The 14,364-nt window shown below is 33.3% G+C and overlaps 3 protein-coding genes across 5 annotated transcripts; 1 reads left to right on the top strand and 2 right to left on the bottom strand.

Moving 5' to 3' along the window:
- The first annotated feature begins 1,383 nt into the window (after positions 1–1,383).
- LOC114393541 (epoxide hydrolase A-like) lies at positions 1,384–3,251 on the top strand. Of its 2 annotated transcripts, none has more exons than XM_028354894.1 (3): positions 1,384–1,974; positions 2,266–2,612; positions 2,799–3,251. In XM_028354894.1, the coding sequence occupies exons 1-3, from the start codon at positions 1,504–1,506 to the stop codon at positions 3,043–3,045; spliced, it is 1,065 nt and encodes a 354-aa protein (XP_028210695.1). In that variant the 5' UTR covers positions 1,384–1,503; the 3' UTR covers positions 3,046–3,251. The 2 variants fall into 2 exon arrangements, with proteins under 2 accessions (XP_028210695.1, XP_028210696.1); XM_028354895.1 differs by having other exon boundaries at positions 1,389–1,974; positions 2,371–2,612.
- A 196-nt stretch (positions 3,252–3,447) lies between these two features.
- On the bottom strand, positions 3,448–6,238 carry LOC114393542 (probable acylpyruvase FAHD1, mitochondrial). Its single transcript, XM_028354896.1, has 6 exons — positions 5,890–6,238; positions 5,767–5,819; positions 5,546–5,608; positions 5,039–5,089; positions 4,794–4,911; positions 3,448–3,958 (listed from the first exon to the last, which is right to left on the bottom strand). Exons 1-6 carry the CDS (start codon positions 6,161–6,163, stop codon positions 3,843–3,845), a joined length of 675 nt encoding a protein of 224 aa, XP_028210697.1. The 5' UTR covers positions 6,164–6,238; the 3' UTR covers positions 3,448–3,842.
- A 1,292-nt stretch (positions 6,239–7,530) lies between these two features.
- On the bottom strand, positions 7,531–11,678 carry LOC114393851 (lipoamide acyltransferase component of branched-chain alpha-keto acid dehydrogenase complex, mitochondrial-like). 2 transcript variants are annotated; one of them, XM_028355311.1, is made up of 8 exons: positions 11,381–11,678; positions 11,141–11,284; positions 10,914–11,039; positions 10,197–10,648; positions 9,703–9,950; positions 9,048–9,136; positions 8,339–8,566; positions 7,531–7,853 (listed from the first exon to the last, which is right to left on the bottom strand). In XM_028355311.1, exons 1-8 carry the CDS (start codon positions 11,525–11,527, stop codon positions 7,740–7,742), a joined length of 1,548 nt encoding a protein of 515 aa, XP_028211112.1. In that variant the 5' UTR covers positions 11,528–11,678; the 3' UTR covers positions 7,531–7,739. The 2 variants fall into 2 exon arrangements, with proteins under 2 accessions (XP_028211112.1, XP_028211113.1); XM_028355312.1 differs by having other exon boundaries at positions 11,141–11,261.
- Positions 11,679–14,364: the final 2,686 nt, after the last annotated feature.

Below are 14,364 nucleotides of genomic sequence, written 5' to 3'. Positions count from 1 at the left end.
AAAATTAAGTTAGAGATTATACTACATGTTTTACAAGCTAAATAATTCTTAACAGCAATCTATATGTAAATCTTTTACACAAGTCTTAATTTATTTAAAATATATATTAAAATACATATTCTAAAAAAACTAATAAAATTCTATTTTTTTTTAAATAGTAATTTGAATCATTTTTCTTAACTCGACTCTTACCCATTTTTACTAATTCGAGTCAAATAAACTAGTTCAATCAGTTGCTAACCAATTTTTTTCACCATTTTTTTAGATGCCCAAAACGATTCTCAATTAAACTAGTCGGGTTGGTTTGGTTTTTTAAAAACCACGTTTGCTACGGTGAGTATTGGATAAACCAATGTATTATAAATCCAATTTAAGTAAATAGGATTTCCCTGTCCTACATTTTCTCGCACTGAAGCAAAAAATAAAAATTCTCGAACTCAATTAATTTTTTTTTCTCTATTCTAATTTTTTCCTCTCAACTTCACTAATTTTTCCATCTCCCCTCAAACGATGGCATTTAGGTATATTTAAGCTTACTCAATGATATACATTATAACTTTTGCAACAACGAATTCTAGACAACATAAATAAGTCAGACTACAACTGTTCCCTTGTTACTTTAGTTTAATTTTCCAAGCAATCACTTAACTTTACAGATCATCACGCTTTTATTTTTTTTCTTTTCCCTCTTAATTTCAAATATATCTTTCTCTCCTCTACTTTATTCCTATTCTCCCTCTCCTCAAAGCTTATTTTTTTTCCTTCTTTTTTTGTGTGAGATATCCTCATAACTTGCTCAATGATGCGTTGACACCGAAAGTTATTGTCTAGCTAGTGAACCACAAGGAACGACCATGTTCAAATTAAAATTCCACTTCGAATGATCCGCAACACATCATACGTACAACATTGAGCATTATTGAAGCGTACATCCTACACCTTATAAAGTACACTGTAGTCACACGTTATATACATACGAAAACACGTATATGCGAATGAAAGTTGTTAAAAAAAAAATATACTGTCGTCTAAAATTCTTTGCGATAAAAGGCTAAAACAGCTATGATGCATCATTAAGCAAAATATTCGTACTTACTTATTTCGAGGAGAGAGGAAGAGATGGCTGAAATTGACAGAAGACATATAAACGTACATATATATTGGGTGTATAGGTTAGAAAAATCATCTGCAAGTCTGTAACACATGCATTTGCATAAAGTAAAAAAACCAAGTAGTTAAATGTGAATATATCGACAAATAAAGGCGCAAACGTGATTCACGTATCCGAACATAGAGACTAATGCTTGAATCACAACCACAAAGCAGAAGCGAAGCGACACGTAAGGAACAGAAACAATCAAATCAGATATTATTAAGCCGATGAAGTCAAGAATAAAAGAGTATCACGCTCTCCCTTTATTCATTCCATGCACATTAATTTATTAATTATATATGTAACTCTCTCCATCGATCAGAATTCATTCAGAGAAGTGAGAGTTAAAGATGGAAGGGATAGAGCACCAAACACTGAACGTGAATGGCATAAACATGCACATAGCCGAGAAGGGTGAAGGCCCATTGATCCTCTTCATCCATGGCTTCCCCGACCTATGGTACTCCTGGCGCCACCAGATCACAGCTCTTGCCTCCCTAGGTTACCGCTGCGTGGCGCCGGACCTTCGTGGGTACGGCGACACTGACGTGCCGGCCAACCCCACAGCCTACACCAGCCTCCACGTCGTCGGCGACCTCGTTGGGCTTCTCGACGCGATCGTCGGCGACGAGGAGAAGGTGTTTGTGGTGGGTCATGACTGGGGTGCAATGACTGCATGGTCTCTTTCCCTCTATCGCCCCGAACGAATCAGGGCTCTTGTTAACTTGAGCGTTGTTTTCACTCCCCGAAACCCCAAGAGAAAACCCCTTGACACTTTAAGAGCAGTGTACGGAAATGACTACTATATCTGCAGATTTCAGGTTTGTTCCAATTTTAATTGGTTTTATTCTGCAAGTTGATGTTCACCACTACTACTAGTAACAACACTGTAGAGTAAATTATGCTAACACCAACTTTTGCTTTGTATATATAATAAAGTTCTTTTGTATTCAATATTATAATACTCATCTAGGTTTCACTTCTTAGGTGCTTTGTTTGGAATTGGAGATTATAGTATGTCTACCTTAAACTTTAGTTTGAAGAATGCAAACTGAATTTCATCTACAAATATGGATGATTGGCAAAATAATGGCTATAATATAATTTTATAGGTCTCAAAACATGGTTTAAGTAGAAGTGATGAAAAAAAGATGCTTTTCTCTAGGGGCAAACCATGGTTTGCAAAGTGGTTATGTTGCTCAAGTGCATTATTGCAGGAGCCTGGGGAAATAGAAGCTGAGTTTGCACAGATCGGCACTGCAAGAGTTCTGAAGGAATTCCTGACATACCGCAACCCTGGTCCACTTTATCTACCAAAGGGTAAAGCGTTTGCACATCCAACTGATTCTCCCATAGCGTTGCCCTCATGGCTATCTGAAGAAGAATGTGACTACTATGCCAGTAAATATGACAAGACTGGCTTCACAGGGGGATTGAACTACTACAGAAATTTGGATCTGTATGTTTTTCTTCAGCTCCTACCTATATAAAATGCTAACCGGTTAATTAACAAAAAAATATTTCACACAATTAATATATATTGAGAGGAACATGTTAGTGTAAGCAGTTATTTTATAGTTTATACTCATCTTTTCCTTTCCTAATCAAAACTAATTTACTTTATTGCTTCTCCTTGCATTTGTAGAAATTGGGAGCTGACAGCATCGTGGACTGGTGCTCAAGTGAAAGTTCCAGTTAAGTTTATAGTGGGTGATCTAGACCTGACCTATAATGCACCAGGAGCCAAGGAATACATTCACAAAGGTGGGTTCAAGAGAGATGTGCCGCTTCTGGAGGATGTGGTTGTTCTTGAAGGGGCTGGTCACTTTCTCCATCAAGAAAGGCCTGATGAAATCAGCAACCACATTTACGATTTCTTTAAGAAATTCTGATATGCCTATGCTCATGTTGGATGTGTCTCCCTTTGTTCTTGGTTTCATTGAACGGCCTTGTTCTTGCTGGCTGAGTGGCTGGGTCTGTATTCTCATAGTGGATGTGCATGCGTCCATCGAAAACTCTTGCTGAGTGTGTTTTCTCAGTGTCTGCTCGTGTTTTTATATAAATAAATGTAAAAAGTGTGTAAAAATCGTTTTACAAATTTATCGTAAAAATAACATTACTAAAGAAAGAAAATATCTGGCTGAGTCTGTTAACCGTAGAATTTTCCAAAAAAAAAATTCTACACCAGAGACAACATGATAATCGAAGACGTTTACATCTTCCCATGGTAACATATGGGAAGATTTTGGTCATGCACCAACTCTTTATTTCAGCCGTTGCTACCTTATAACAGATTTTCCCACCATTGTAATTGGATATTTTGTCATGCAAATTGCAACTTAAGTACTATAGTTTTAGACATGACATGATCCCATCACATTCAAGTGGCCTCTTGACAATTTTTAAAAGGAATCCATATGTGCTCCATCATAATCATCACTTTCTACAGTATAAAAAAGCACATCCACCATAAATAGCACGCTCAGTTCCCATCATCGTAAACATTTTCATGACGAAAGTCTAAAATAGCACTCCACCAAGATGTATGGTACTGATTCAATGACCATTAAAAAAAAACTGTTAAATATCGTATAGACTCTGAAGTCCATATAACTGAATTTTTATTGTGTCCACAAGTTTCCTTTTGGCAAGATATTTGATGTATAACTGAAGTACCCTCGAGGAGTTATCAAGAAAGAACAGGCCTTGCTCTTTTTTCAACATTAAACTGTACGTCCACAAGGCCTGTAATACCAGCAGTAATTGTTTGACCCTCTTTCACAGGGCCAACACCCGGGGGAGTACCTGCACATCATAATAGTGTATGTTAGCTGAGCGTAGGGGCGTCCCTGTTTTATGCGTCTAACATTTTGCAATTCATGCATTCTATTTAATCTATAAAGGATGCAGAGGTCAGGGCTGGAAGTGAGTGAGTTCTAAGCCTAGTTCTAACTTCGAACTCACAAGTTATTCAAGAATTAAATATTGTAGTTTCAATAGGCGCAAAATTTTAAATTTACAAAATCTATATCAGTTAAATAATGATTTAATAATTAAATGTTAATACATATTAAATTGAAACATTATTATTATTCATTAAAAAATGTGTACATGCGTATATATCAAGCCACCTCATGTCAAATATGTAAAGGTTCAAGCTCAAATCTTCTAAAAACAAGAAAAAAAATTTCAACTTGTTGAATTAACAATGATCCAAGCTGCAACTAGGCTCACGCACAAGCTGGCTTGAATCATTTCGAGTCCTATCCATAAGCATGTCTTTGAGGCAAATAAAGCAATCCAAGGTTACCACCAACATAAGTGGCAAACTTTTCATTGTTATTTATTTATTTTAATGAAACTCCTTCCAAAGGATTTTTTTTCCTCTTAGAAAATAGTTTTGGTGAATGGAGGCTGCCCCATTTCAAGGATAAGACATACCACAAGTTTCAGGGAAGGCTTATAGTTGAACTCAAAACCTTTTAATCAACAATGCTTGATCCTATCAGTTGAACCAATTCTCATTGGCCCTAATGATAGTTTAAATGACAGACAGTATGCTAAGATTATCAAAGACCTTTTTTCATCAATTAAACTAACACATAAATATAAATATATGGATGAAAAACTAATGCAATACCAGTTAGTATGACATCTCCTTCAAACAATGTCATGACAGAGCTTACGTAGCTAATCAGAAATGGGATCTTAAATATCATGTCCTTGGTTGAGCCCTTTTGCCGAATTTCCTCGTCAACCTACATCAAATCAAGTCCATTTCTCTTCAATTAGTTTAGGCTTCCAAATACCAATGCATCATTAAAGCAATGCACTCAATTATATTGGAACCAAGTGATAATGAGAGAAGAATAGAATATCTCAAACCTTTAACCATAATTCTAGATCATCGGGATTCGGCACTGTAGTCTTTGGCAACTGCATAAAAAAAGTACAGTTGAAGAATATGGCTCAATATAAGTAGATGAGCAAATAATGTTCAGAGGTGAACACAACTCATTCATTACTTGCAGAAATTGAAATTTCACCTAGAAGAAGAATGGGTATAACTGAATGGGTATAACTGAATTACATATCTACAGACTACAGTATTATATTCATAAGAAGCTGGTACAAGTTCTTCTTTTATAGCAAAAGCCCGACATCACAAATTTACAAGCAATATATTATGACTTCCATATCTGCACCAGAGTAATGCTAGTGTATATAGAATAAATCTTCTTGGAAGAGTTATCAACGGCTGAAATTTGTATTATCGTTCTCTGTAGTTCTCGACTCCTTAACACTATCGAGGACCAAGTGAACTCATTTCTCTAACACAGCGTTATAAAATAGTCTCAGCATAAATAAGCATCGCAGCATACAATTTCTTACAATAGAGCTAATAGGGGTGAAAGTGTCCTGGCCTTTTGCCAAACTCCATGGAAGACCTGCAGACTGAAGAACAAATGAGAAAAAGAAAAGGTCACTAATTAGATTATGAAAATACCAGGTCTAAATCATACGTTAAAAATTATTTAAGCAGAAAAATATAACACTAACACATACCAATAAAATTGAGAGTAGCAGTTAAGTATGAAAAATGAAAATAGTACCTTAGCAGCAGCTTGAAGGTCCCTAGCAGTCATATCCAGAGCCAGTGCATAACCTGATATAGAATTAGTGAGTGAGTGAGTGTACGCTGCGAATGCGAATAAGATGAATGAAATTGTGAATACCGGCGACGTAATCCATGGCAGAGGATTCGGAGACGTCACGGGCTTTCTTGGAGATGACCACAGCGAGCTCAACCTCGTGATGCAGAGAGCCCTCGTTGTGTGGGATTTGAATGGTTCCGCCGTTACTCAAGTAAGACGACGTCGGTTTCAGAAACAACACCGGCTCCTTGGGAACGGCGTTGCCTAGTTCTTTGGCATGAGCAGCGTAGTTTCTGCCAACAGCGACGATCTTCGTGCTCAATTCCAGAAGCTTCTGACAACCTGCCGCTGCCATTTCCAAACCCAGGGATTGCAATTTTCTACTCAGCCTTGCTCTTGTTTAAAGATCTAACTTATTTCTAACATAGCTTTCACTCATGTTAATTTTATGAGATTAATTTTAAGGAAAATAAAATAATTATTTTTTTGTTGTAATAAAGTAAAATATAGACTATGTAGAAAATTATTTGATCTACTTTAGTTTTTGAAAAAAAGTCTTTTAAATTAATTGAGTGCACAAGGGTTAAAAACCAAACCAGATAATTTAAAATCGATTTAAAAATATTTGAAACTATAAATTGAAAAAAAAATGATTTTTTTTTATTACATTTCAGTTTTCTTTTTCTTTTTTAAATTGAATCAAATTAAATTAAACTACACATTATATTTATATTATTTATCCTCTATAATCTATACTCTTGTTATTTTTTATTAAAAAAAGAAGAGTCAAATTTTAATATCACAAATTTACAACAATTAACACTTACTATTCAATTAACTATGTTAAACCTCCATGATATAATCAGTCAATTTTGATAAAAGTACCGTAATATACTTATGTTCAAGTGTAATTTTATGATATTGATGAGGTCTGACTAATTGATTATAAATAGTTTACAAGATACCATAATATACTTTTGATTGTAATTTTTTTTTTGTTAAATTACATTTTCAAGAATTGATAATTACTTAGTTTTCAGACAGTGGTTATGACTTATGATGGAAAAGTAACATGTGTTTATGCAGACAAATAAAAAATTATTTTAGATTTTTATTGATTGAATATTAAGTGGTTGTAATACATTTTTTATTTGTAATAAGCATAATAACATTTTGACTTTACACTCTGAAACCTAAAATATTTCACAAATTTCATCCTTTTTAATTCTCAATTTGAATTTAGTCATTCTTAACATTCTTTTTCATCTTCAAAGATATCTCAAAGAAATATTCTATCGAAATGAAAATCTAAAGAGGTATTTGATTTAATTTATTTTTGTTTTCATTTTCACTAAAAATAAAAAATAATGATGAAAATATATTTGGTTGAATTTCTATTTTTATTTTCAGTAAAAATATTTTTCTAAACGAACAAAAAACTAAAAATAATAAAATCTTCCGTTGAAACTAAAATCCTTATTTTGGATAAAATAAAAACATGATGACAAAGAATATAATTTTAAATAAATCTAAAAATACATTTCCTTTTGGAAACATATTTTCAGTATTTTTATTTCTTGAAAAAATAAAGTCAAACCAAACATAGTTTTAGAATTCTAATACTTTGAAAATAAAAATAATTTTCAGAAAATAAAAACAGAAAAATGCAACCACAACATGAAAATCCAAACCAAACAAGTCTTCCTTTTTGTAAACTCGGCATTCGTTAAAACACAAACTACTATTGATTGCGTGTTTTTTACAAGAAAATGGCGAGGGCACCTTGTTTATCAGAATAATTATGATAAAATTTTCAGATCTTTATTTGGATCAATTTTAAATGCTTTTGTTCTATTTCTCATTGTAATCAATATAGTGATTAACCATCTAAATTACAATTTCAACAATTCTTCCTTCATGTAATGAAAATTTCATTTCAAATGCAGCGTGAGGAGCTCGGGATTTTCAATTAATTGCTTCCACTCGTTGCAAAATCTTGCAACGGTTGCTCCGTCCAAGACTCTGTGATCTGCACCAATATTAACCTGGAAGCACAAAAACAAATCATAAAGTGCTGTCCATTTCATCTTCTTACCCATGCAAAAATCGTGATAATTAACATTTGGTTAATAAATATAGTTAGCTTAGTGCAAAAAAAAATTGAATTCATAGTTCAAACCTGCGTTTTCTTTGTCATCAACCTTGAACTTCTTTGTTCAATGCAAACTCAACCTATACATCTAAGTTATCTAACTATAACTATGAAGATAATCGAACTACAAAAGCTGAATTTGCAGTAAACATGATGCAAACCGAAGAGCTATGAAACCCTTTTCCATAGCAAAATTAGGGTATTCTCTATAAACACATTTTTTTTTCACTTCAGCCAAATGACAAACTAAAGAGTAATATATAAAGTGGACATGTTACGCTATGAATAAGAATCGTCAGAGATTATTGTAGTTTTCTCTATAAAAATGTATTTTTTTTAATTGTTCACAGTTTACCAATGCAAACATGCAAGACTTACATTCACGAGTGATGCAGGATACACATTTCCATTATCAGCAAACCGTGGAACTTTCTGAATTCTACCAACGGCAATAATGGAGACTTCAGGCAGATTGATAAGTGGGGAACCAAACTTTCCACCTATTGCTCCAATGTTGCTTAAAGTGATAGTACCACCACATATATCCTCAGAAGTTAACTTGTTATTTGAAGCCAATTGTTGTAACCTTGCCAGCTCTTTGGTTATCTACATAAAGCATATATAAGGAAAAATAGATTAATAAGAACAAGCACAAGAATGTCTTATTGAGATGTGAGACATATCATGATTATCATCCTCATATGCATTAAGCACTTAACACCATATACATGGGGGACACGAAGCAAACAGATCTTCACCAAACAACAACAACATCAACCTTATCTTATCCCCAAATCTGAAATTATTATTAAAACCAAAGGAGTCTGAGAAAATAGCCTCTTAATTTCTTTTCAAATGAGAAGCATCCTTGAGAAAGCCAACAATTAAGTTCAAGCTACTAACTTACATCAAGAATTAAATTATATTTTATTCAAGCAATTCAAATCATGAACCATTTTTTTCTTCACCGCCCTGGAACTAAACAGCAATCACGGGCATGCACTTCAACCAACACAAGAATGGCAGAATAAAGCACAAATAGCTACAGCCACAACTGTGCCATTTCCCATTAAGATTGTAAACTAACCTCCATTATGGAAAGAGACTGAACATTTTTAATGTTTGGCACAACTAAACCATGTGATGTCGCCATGGCAATTCCAACATTGTGTGAACCTACAGCAAATAAACCCGTGTGTCAAATTTGGCATGATAGCTACTGCCTCAAATAAATCATTAAATTGACATTTGACAGCCTCCAGATATCAGTCAACACAAGCTGGTTTAACATCAAGTACTTTAATTTCTAGTAATGTGAAATAACATTAAAAAAAATATTATGCAAGGAAACTATGAAAACATTATTCTTGAGAATACCACAATCAAGATGATCATTATCCCAAACTCGGATACAATAGATGAGGGAAAACTTCTCAAACACTTACATCATATGCCAGAAACCAATATGCATACAAACTCAGTAGATCATTTGAAGGTTATTTTGAACATGGAAGAGGCTGTGCCATAAAGCCAAAGAGACAATTGGCTAATGAAGGGAACCTCTTTCACCTCACCATATTTTTCAACTTTTAAATAATTGTTGCCTTTTCCTTGAATTCATACTTTTAACTAAAAAAAATACAAACCTTGTATTCACACTACAAAAATTTAAACACAATCAAGCTACCAAGGGCAGCAAAATTTATATCTATCATTCATCAGATTATGTTGGAGAAACAAACCTTTGAGGATGACCTCCAATGCATCCTCTTTGAAGCAACTGTTCATAAAGGGGTACTTACTGAGGGCCATAGATAGTGATTTGATTAATATTGGAAGGAAAGTGTACTTAACATCTGGATAAGGATTATTTTTCTGAAAAGATGTTTTAAGCTCCACAAGGGCATCACAATTTATCTCATCTACGTAATGAAAATGTGGGACTTTAGCAGCCAGGGACATTGACTTTACCATTGCTCTTTGGAATCCCCTACAAAAAGAAAAGAAAAGAAAATAACTTTTTCTAATGATTTATTCTTTCTAATTAAGTTTTACAACTGAGTAAAGGAAAACACCTTCATATTATTGCAACACTGAAGTTCACAGATTCACAGTTTTCCATGGTTTCAAAAAAATAGTTTGTAGCAAATAACTATGACAGATTGACATCCATCACCATCTAATAAGAAAAAGAAAATAGGGAAGGGTTTAAATTAATGCTTGCTTCCAGCTTTACCTAAGGGGAAGTGTCCTGTCCTCAGATGGCCTATAAGATTTAGTTGCAACATTGCAGTTGTATCCTTCAGCTCCCTGAAGCTGTTCTCCAGAATCAGATTGCAAGACAGTAGATGGATTTTTAATGATTCCTTTCTTGACAGAAAAATTGAGCACGTCTTCTTTTAAAATCCTTCCATCTTTTCCAGTTCCACAGATTTCAGTTATATCTATACCATGTTGCTTTGCTAGACTTCTTACAGCAGGTGTTGATGATACTCCAGTTTGTCTCCCTTTTCCAGGATCAGAATCTATCAACTTGCCATTGTCTGAATCATCAATTACTGTAGTAAACACAGACTCATTAACTAATGTCTGATCAGTATCAGGTGACTTTGCATTTTCGGAATCACAAGGAATCCCAGAAGGAAATGTAGACTCGTCAACTAATATCTTTAACAGAGTTTCTCCAACCTGTAATTTTATCCAACAGAAGTTTGAATAAATTTGTAGCCCCATATATGACATAACCAAATCATTAATGTAAAATTTAGATAATCAATATATAATAAACTTTTTAATCACTTATATAACTAATATACAGAGAAACTTTTCCTACTTTTTGGGGGTGTGGACAACTATCCCAACTTTTCTCTCACCAATGTACTCTAACAAATTCTAGAATCATAAGCATGGTCTTATTGAAAAATATGCAACAGAATGAGGTTTGATAACTCACCTTGACAATATCACCAGGAACATAGAGAATGTTAGAAATTTTTCCTTTGTAACGACTAGTAATTTCTATGGTAGCTTTATCACTTTGGACTTCGCAAAGTGGTTGAAAGTCTTCAACATAATCCCCCTGGCAGTGTAACACAACAATTTAATTAATTAAAAAGCTTAGATAGAAATTAGAATGAAGGGGAAGAAAACAAGTTGGTTATGATTTATGAATGAACTCACCTCTTGTACATACCATTTGAGAAGCTCACATTCTGCGATGCCTTCACCAGTTTGTGCCAACGGCACGTCCACGATCTTGCTCGCGGGAAGCTCTAGGGCGGGTTGAGTAGAAAACCAATATCTGTCCACACGTGCAAAATTGAACTAGAGACAAATCGGAAATTCAACACATGCGAAATATAAATCAATTAATAGTTAGTGAGAAGAGATGCATCGAAATCAAAAGCGGAAACAACTCACAATGACATGTGAAGAAGAAGGAGCATTAGCTTTGGCGAAGCGAAGCGAGATCGCATGGGAAGATGATGAAGAGTGAGAAGCAGAGCCAGAAAATAAGGTCCGGGCGGAGATCAAAGCTCTCCTCTGCCATATGCGGTTGCTAAGCATCTTGCTTCGTTGAACAATGTTCTCTTTTTCTTTTTTTGGTCTGAAGAATGAAATAAAAGATTTGAAGAAGCGTTGGGAATTGGAACAAGTAAGGTAAGGGAATGGGATTTGATCATCTGAAGTGCCACTGCATGCTGACCCGTTGCTGACTGCTTCACGTTGATGGATAAGGACTAACTAAAATACAAGCACGCTTTTTTTATTGTTTTGCTCACTGCTTAATCATTATCTTTTAAATGTTTTTTTTATTATAAATAATATTAAAATATCTAACTCAATTTATTAAATAATATGTATAAATTTAACTCAAGGAATTTTGCTTGTTTAATTGAATAATGTGCCTAAATTATTATATTTTTTTTATATTATCTTCAATTTTTACTCATATAAGATACACTCTTAACAAGATTATCGTTGAAAGTGTTGCTTATATAACTAATGCTGACCAACTATTTTTTAACAATACATAATGTGATTTTAAGCCAAGAGTCAGCAAAAAATGAAAAAAAAAATTAAGTTAAATATTATTTTAGTAACTTTAATATTAGAATGAATTTTGTGTGAAATTCTTAAATCTATATGACATTATAAAACTCACAAATTTAATATAAACAAACATGCATTATAAATATTCTTAAATTTTTTTTAAAGAAAAAATAGTTATATCATTTCATTCATTGTATTAAACAATTTTTTGTTGGATGCAACAGCCGAAACATGTTTTTGTCAATAGGCTTTTTTTTAATAAAGTGGGTGGGGTTAACCTAAACAAAAATGGGTATCAAAGTCCTTACCCTTTTTTTTTATTTTTGGTTATCAAGACGTCAATGAAGGCCTTACCCGATGCCCAACAAATAAGCAAACCGTCGAGGCCCAGAGTCTTGCTTTGGGCTTTAGCCTAGGATGGTGGCCCAAATTTTGCCTAATAATGCTTAGGATGTTCATATTTTAAAAGATATAAAGACTATCGTTTCCCATTTCATTGCTTTCCTCTGTTTCTCTTCTTTTGCTTTCAAGAATAATATGATCTCACACCATGTCTCTTATATTGTGGATGAATCATTTTTTTTGTACTTGCACATTGATTGGTTGTGTTCATTTTATTTTTTTTCTTTTTCTTTTCTTCCTTCCAAATCTTATAGTTCAATATATATTTGTCCCTTTCACCTCTGAAAGCTTAATAAATAAAGTTTTGTTCATTCTGACTTTTTGTCATAATGGAAGAAGAAGAAAACTTTAGGTTTATGTCAAGTTGCTCATATGGTCATGCATCTTGACCCCGAGAACCAAATCCTTCACATGATTTAGTTGCCCACTTTCTACCAATGTGCATCCTCTCCCTTTCTTTTTCTTGATTTAAACCTCCATTTTTAGTTATGAATTGGGTCATTATGCTTTATCTTGTAGTGCATTTTACCTGTATTCCTACCTTTCTTTTCAACACATTAATAGTTATAATTATGAATCACTATTCATATTTTTATTTTTTTTGGCATCTTAAAAATTGGGAAATGTTTTTTTTGGTTGCATATTTTTAAATATTTTTATGAAGTGTTTATATTATAAATTTGATGATTTAATATTATAAATAAATGATATTTAATGAGAAAGGGGGTGAGAGTAAAAGAGAGTATCAATGGTTTCTAAAGATAAGAAAGATATAGAAAAGGTTACAGGCTGGATAGTAAAATAATTTCGTTTACAAAGTAATTCTATTCTTGTTAATCAAACTTAATTATCAAATAAGTTAAAGACTAAACACAATCTTTTTGGAGAATTATCTTTTATCTCCTTTTCCAAACCCAACTTCGATCAATTCTTATATATACATATCTCAGCTGAGTGTATGAATTGCATTTAACTTTTTAGGAGAAAAACAACATAAACAAACAAGCAGATACAGTGAGATAGCTAGGCCCATCAATCTATATAATGCAATTGATTATAGGTTAGACAGATATGCCTCTCATTACTCTTCAGTCTTTTCCAAATCCTGAAGTGATTCAACTGAACTGTAAAATGATGAAAGAAACGTCCAATTGTTAGTCATGGCACGGAGTTGGTTGTTCTAATTTCTCCATACCTGATGGGGCCAAGGGTATCAGATTCACTGAACTATATGAATATATTTAAAAACCATGGGCAGATGACATTTTGATGCGTTTTTGTCACTCCGTACTACCACTCACTGCATAATAATTTGTACATCATGTTGACTTAGGTATAAAATCCCATCTTATAATTTAATGTTGCAGATGAAATTAAGTTGACAGATGAGCAAATTATCGACAAGATTAAGTGTGGGGATCATAGTTGTTGATGAGGATTTCCTAGACATTTGGTGTAACTATATTGCACATGCATGGTTCCGCATAAGTGCGACATCAAGAGATAACAGTTAATCTGTAATATATTAATATGTCATCCGTGTTGGGTTTTTCCGTTTTTGAAGTCTCAAGTTCCGCATTATTAGAGTTGGAAAAAGTTCAGATTAGTTTCCAATATTAGTAAGCCTCTCTTGCATTAGTTGTATTAGAAGTTCTAGTTGGAGTATTTGTGGAACGATCAAACTTGAAATATAATATTTAGACAAAATACCATTTATAAGTCAAAAAATTGTATTATTAATACAAGATTGTTTAAAAAGTCATACTTTTTAGAAGAATATGCCACATTGGAACGACTTGAAATATAACTTAGATTCATCTTCAAAATTTATTGAATTTAATTTCTTAATTCTAGACCTGTCAAAAATTCTTTTTGGCTTGACTAAATTAATGAAGCACGATAGGTCATAAGCACTCCTAATTTTAGTGGATAAACGTTTTGGGTCACTT

Source organism: Glycine soja, chromosome 17, assembly GCF_004193775.1.
Source record: "Glycine soja cultivar W05 chromosome 17, ASM419377v2, whole genome shotgun sequence".
In the NCBI taxonomy this organism is placed as follows: Eukaryota; Viridiplantae; Streptophyta; class Magnoliopsida; order Fabales; family Fabaceae; genus Glycine; species Glycine soja.
Note: the sequence above shows the minus strand (reverse complement) of the source record. Positions and strands in the feature narration are given on the sequence as shown.

Bases quoted from the DNA above. Each gene is read 5' to 3' on its own strand.
- LOC114393542 (XM_028354896.1), bottom strand. From the start codon at position 6,163: ATGGCAGCGGCAGGTTGTCAGAAGCTTCTGGAATTGAGCACGAAGATC. The intron at 5,090-5,545 runs GTAAGAAATTGT...TTTTTTATGCAG, and splicing joins TCACCCCTATTAGCTCTATT to TTGCCAAAGACTACAGTGCC. The intron at 4,912-5,038 runs GTTTGAGATATT...GATTTGATGTAG, and splicing joins ATCTAGAATTATGGTTAAAG to GTTGACGAGGAAATTCGGCA.
- LOC114393851 (XM_028355311.1), bottom strand. From the start codon at position 11,527: ATGCTTAGCAACCGCATATGGCAGAGGAGAGCTTTGATCTCCGCCCGG. The intron at 9,137-9,702 runs GTTTGTTTCTCC...TATTTGCTGTAG, and splicing joins ATTGGAGGTCATCCTCAAAG to GTTCACACAATGTTGGAATT. The intron at 7,854-8,338 runs GTAAGTCTTGCA...TTGTGCTTCCAG, and splicing joins ATCCTGCATCACTCGTGAAT to GTTAATATTGGTGCAGATCA.
- LOC114393541 (XM_028354894.1), top strand. From the start codon at position 1,504: ATGGAAGGGATAGAGCACCAAACACTGAACGTGAATGGCATAAACATG. The intron at 1,975-2,265 runs GTTTGTTCCAAT...ATAATTTTATAG, and splicing joins ACTATATCTGCAGATTTCAG to GTCTCAAAACATGGTTTAAG. The intron at 2,613-2,798 runs GTATGTTTTTCT...TTGCATTTGTAG, and splicing joins TACTACAGAAATTTGGATCT to AAATTGGGAGCTGACAGCAT.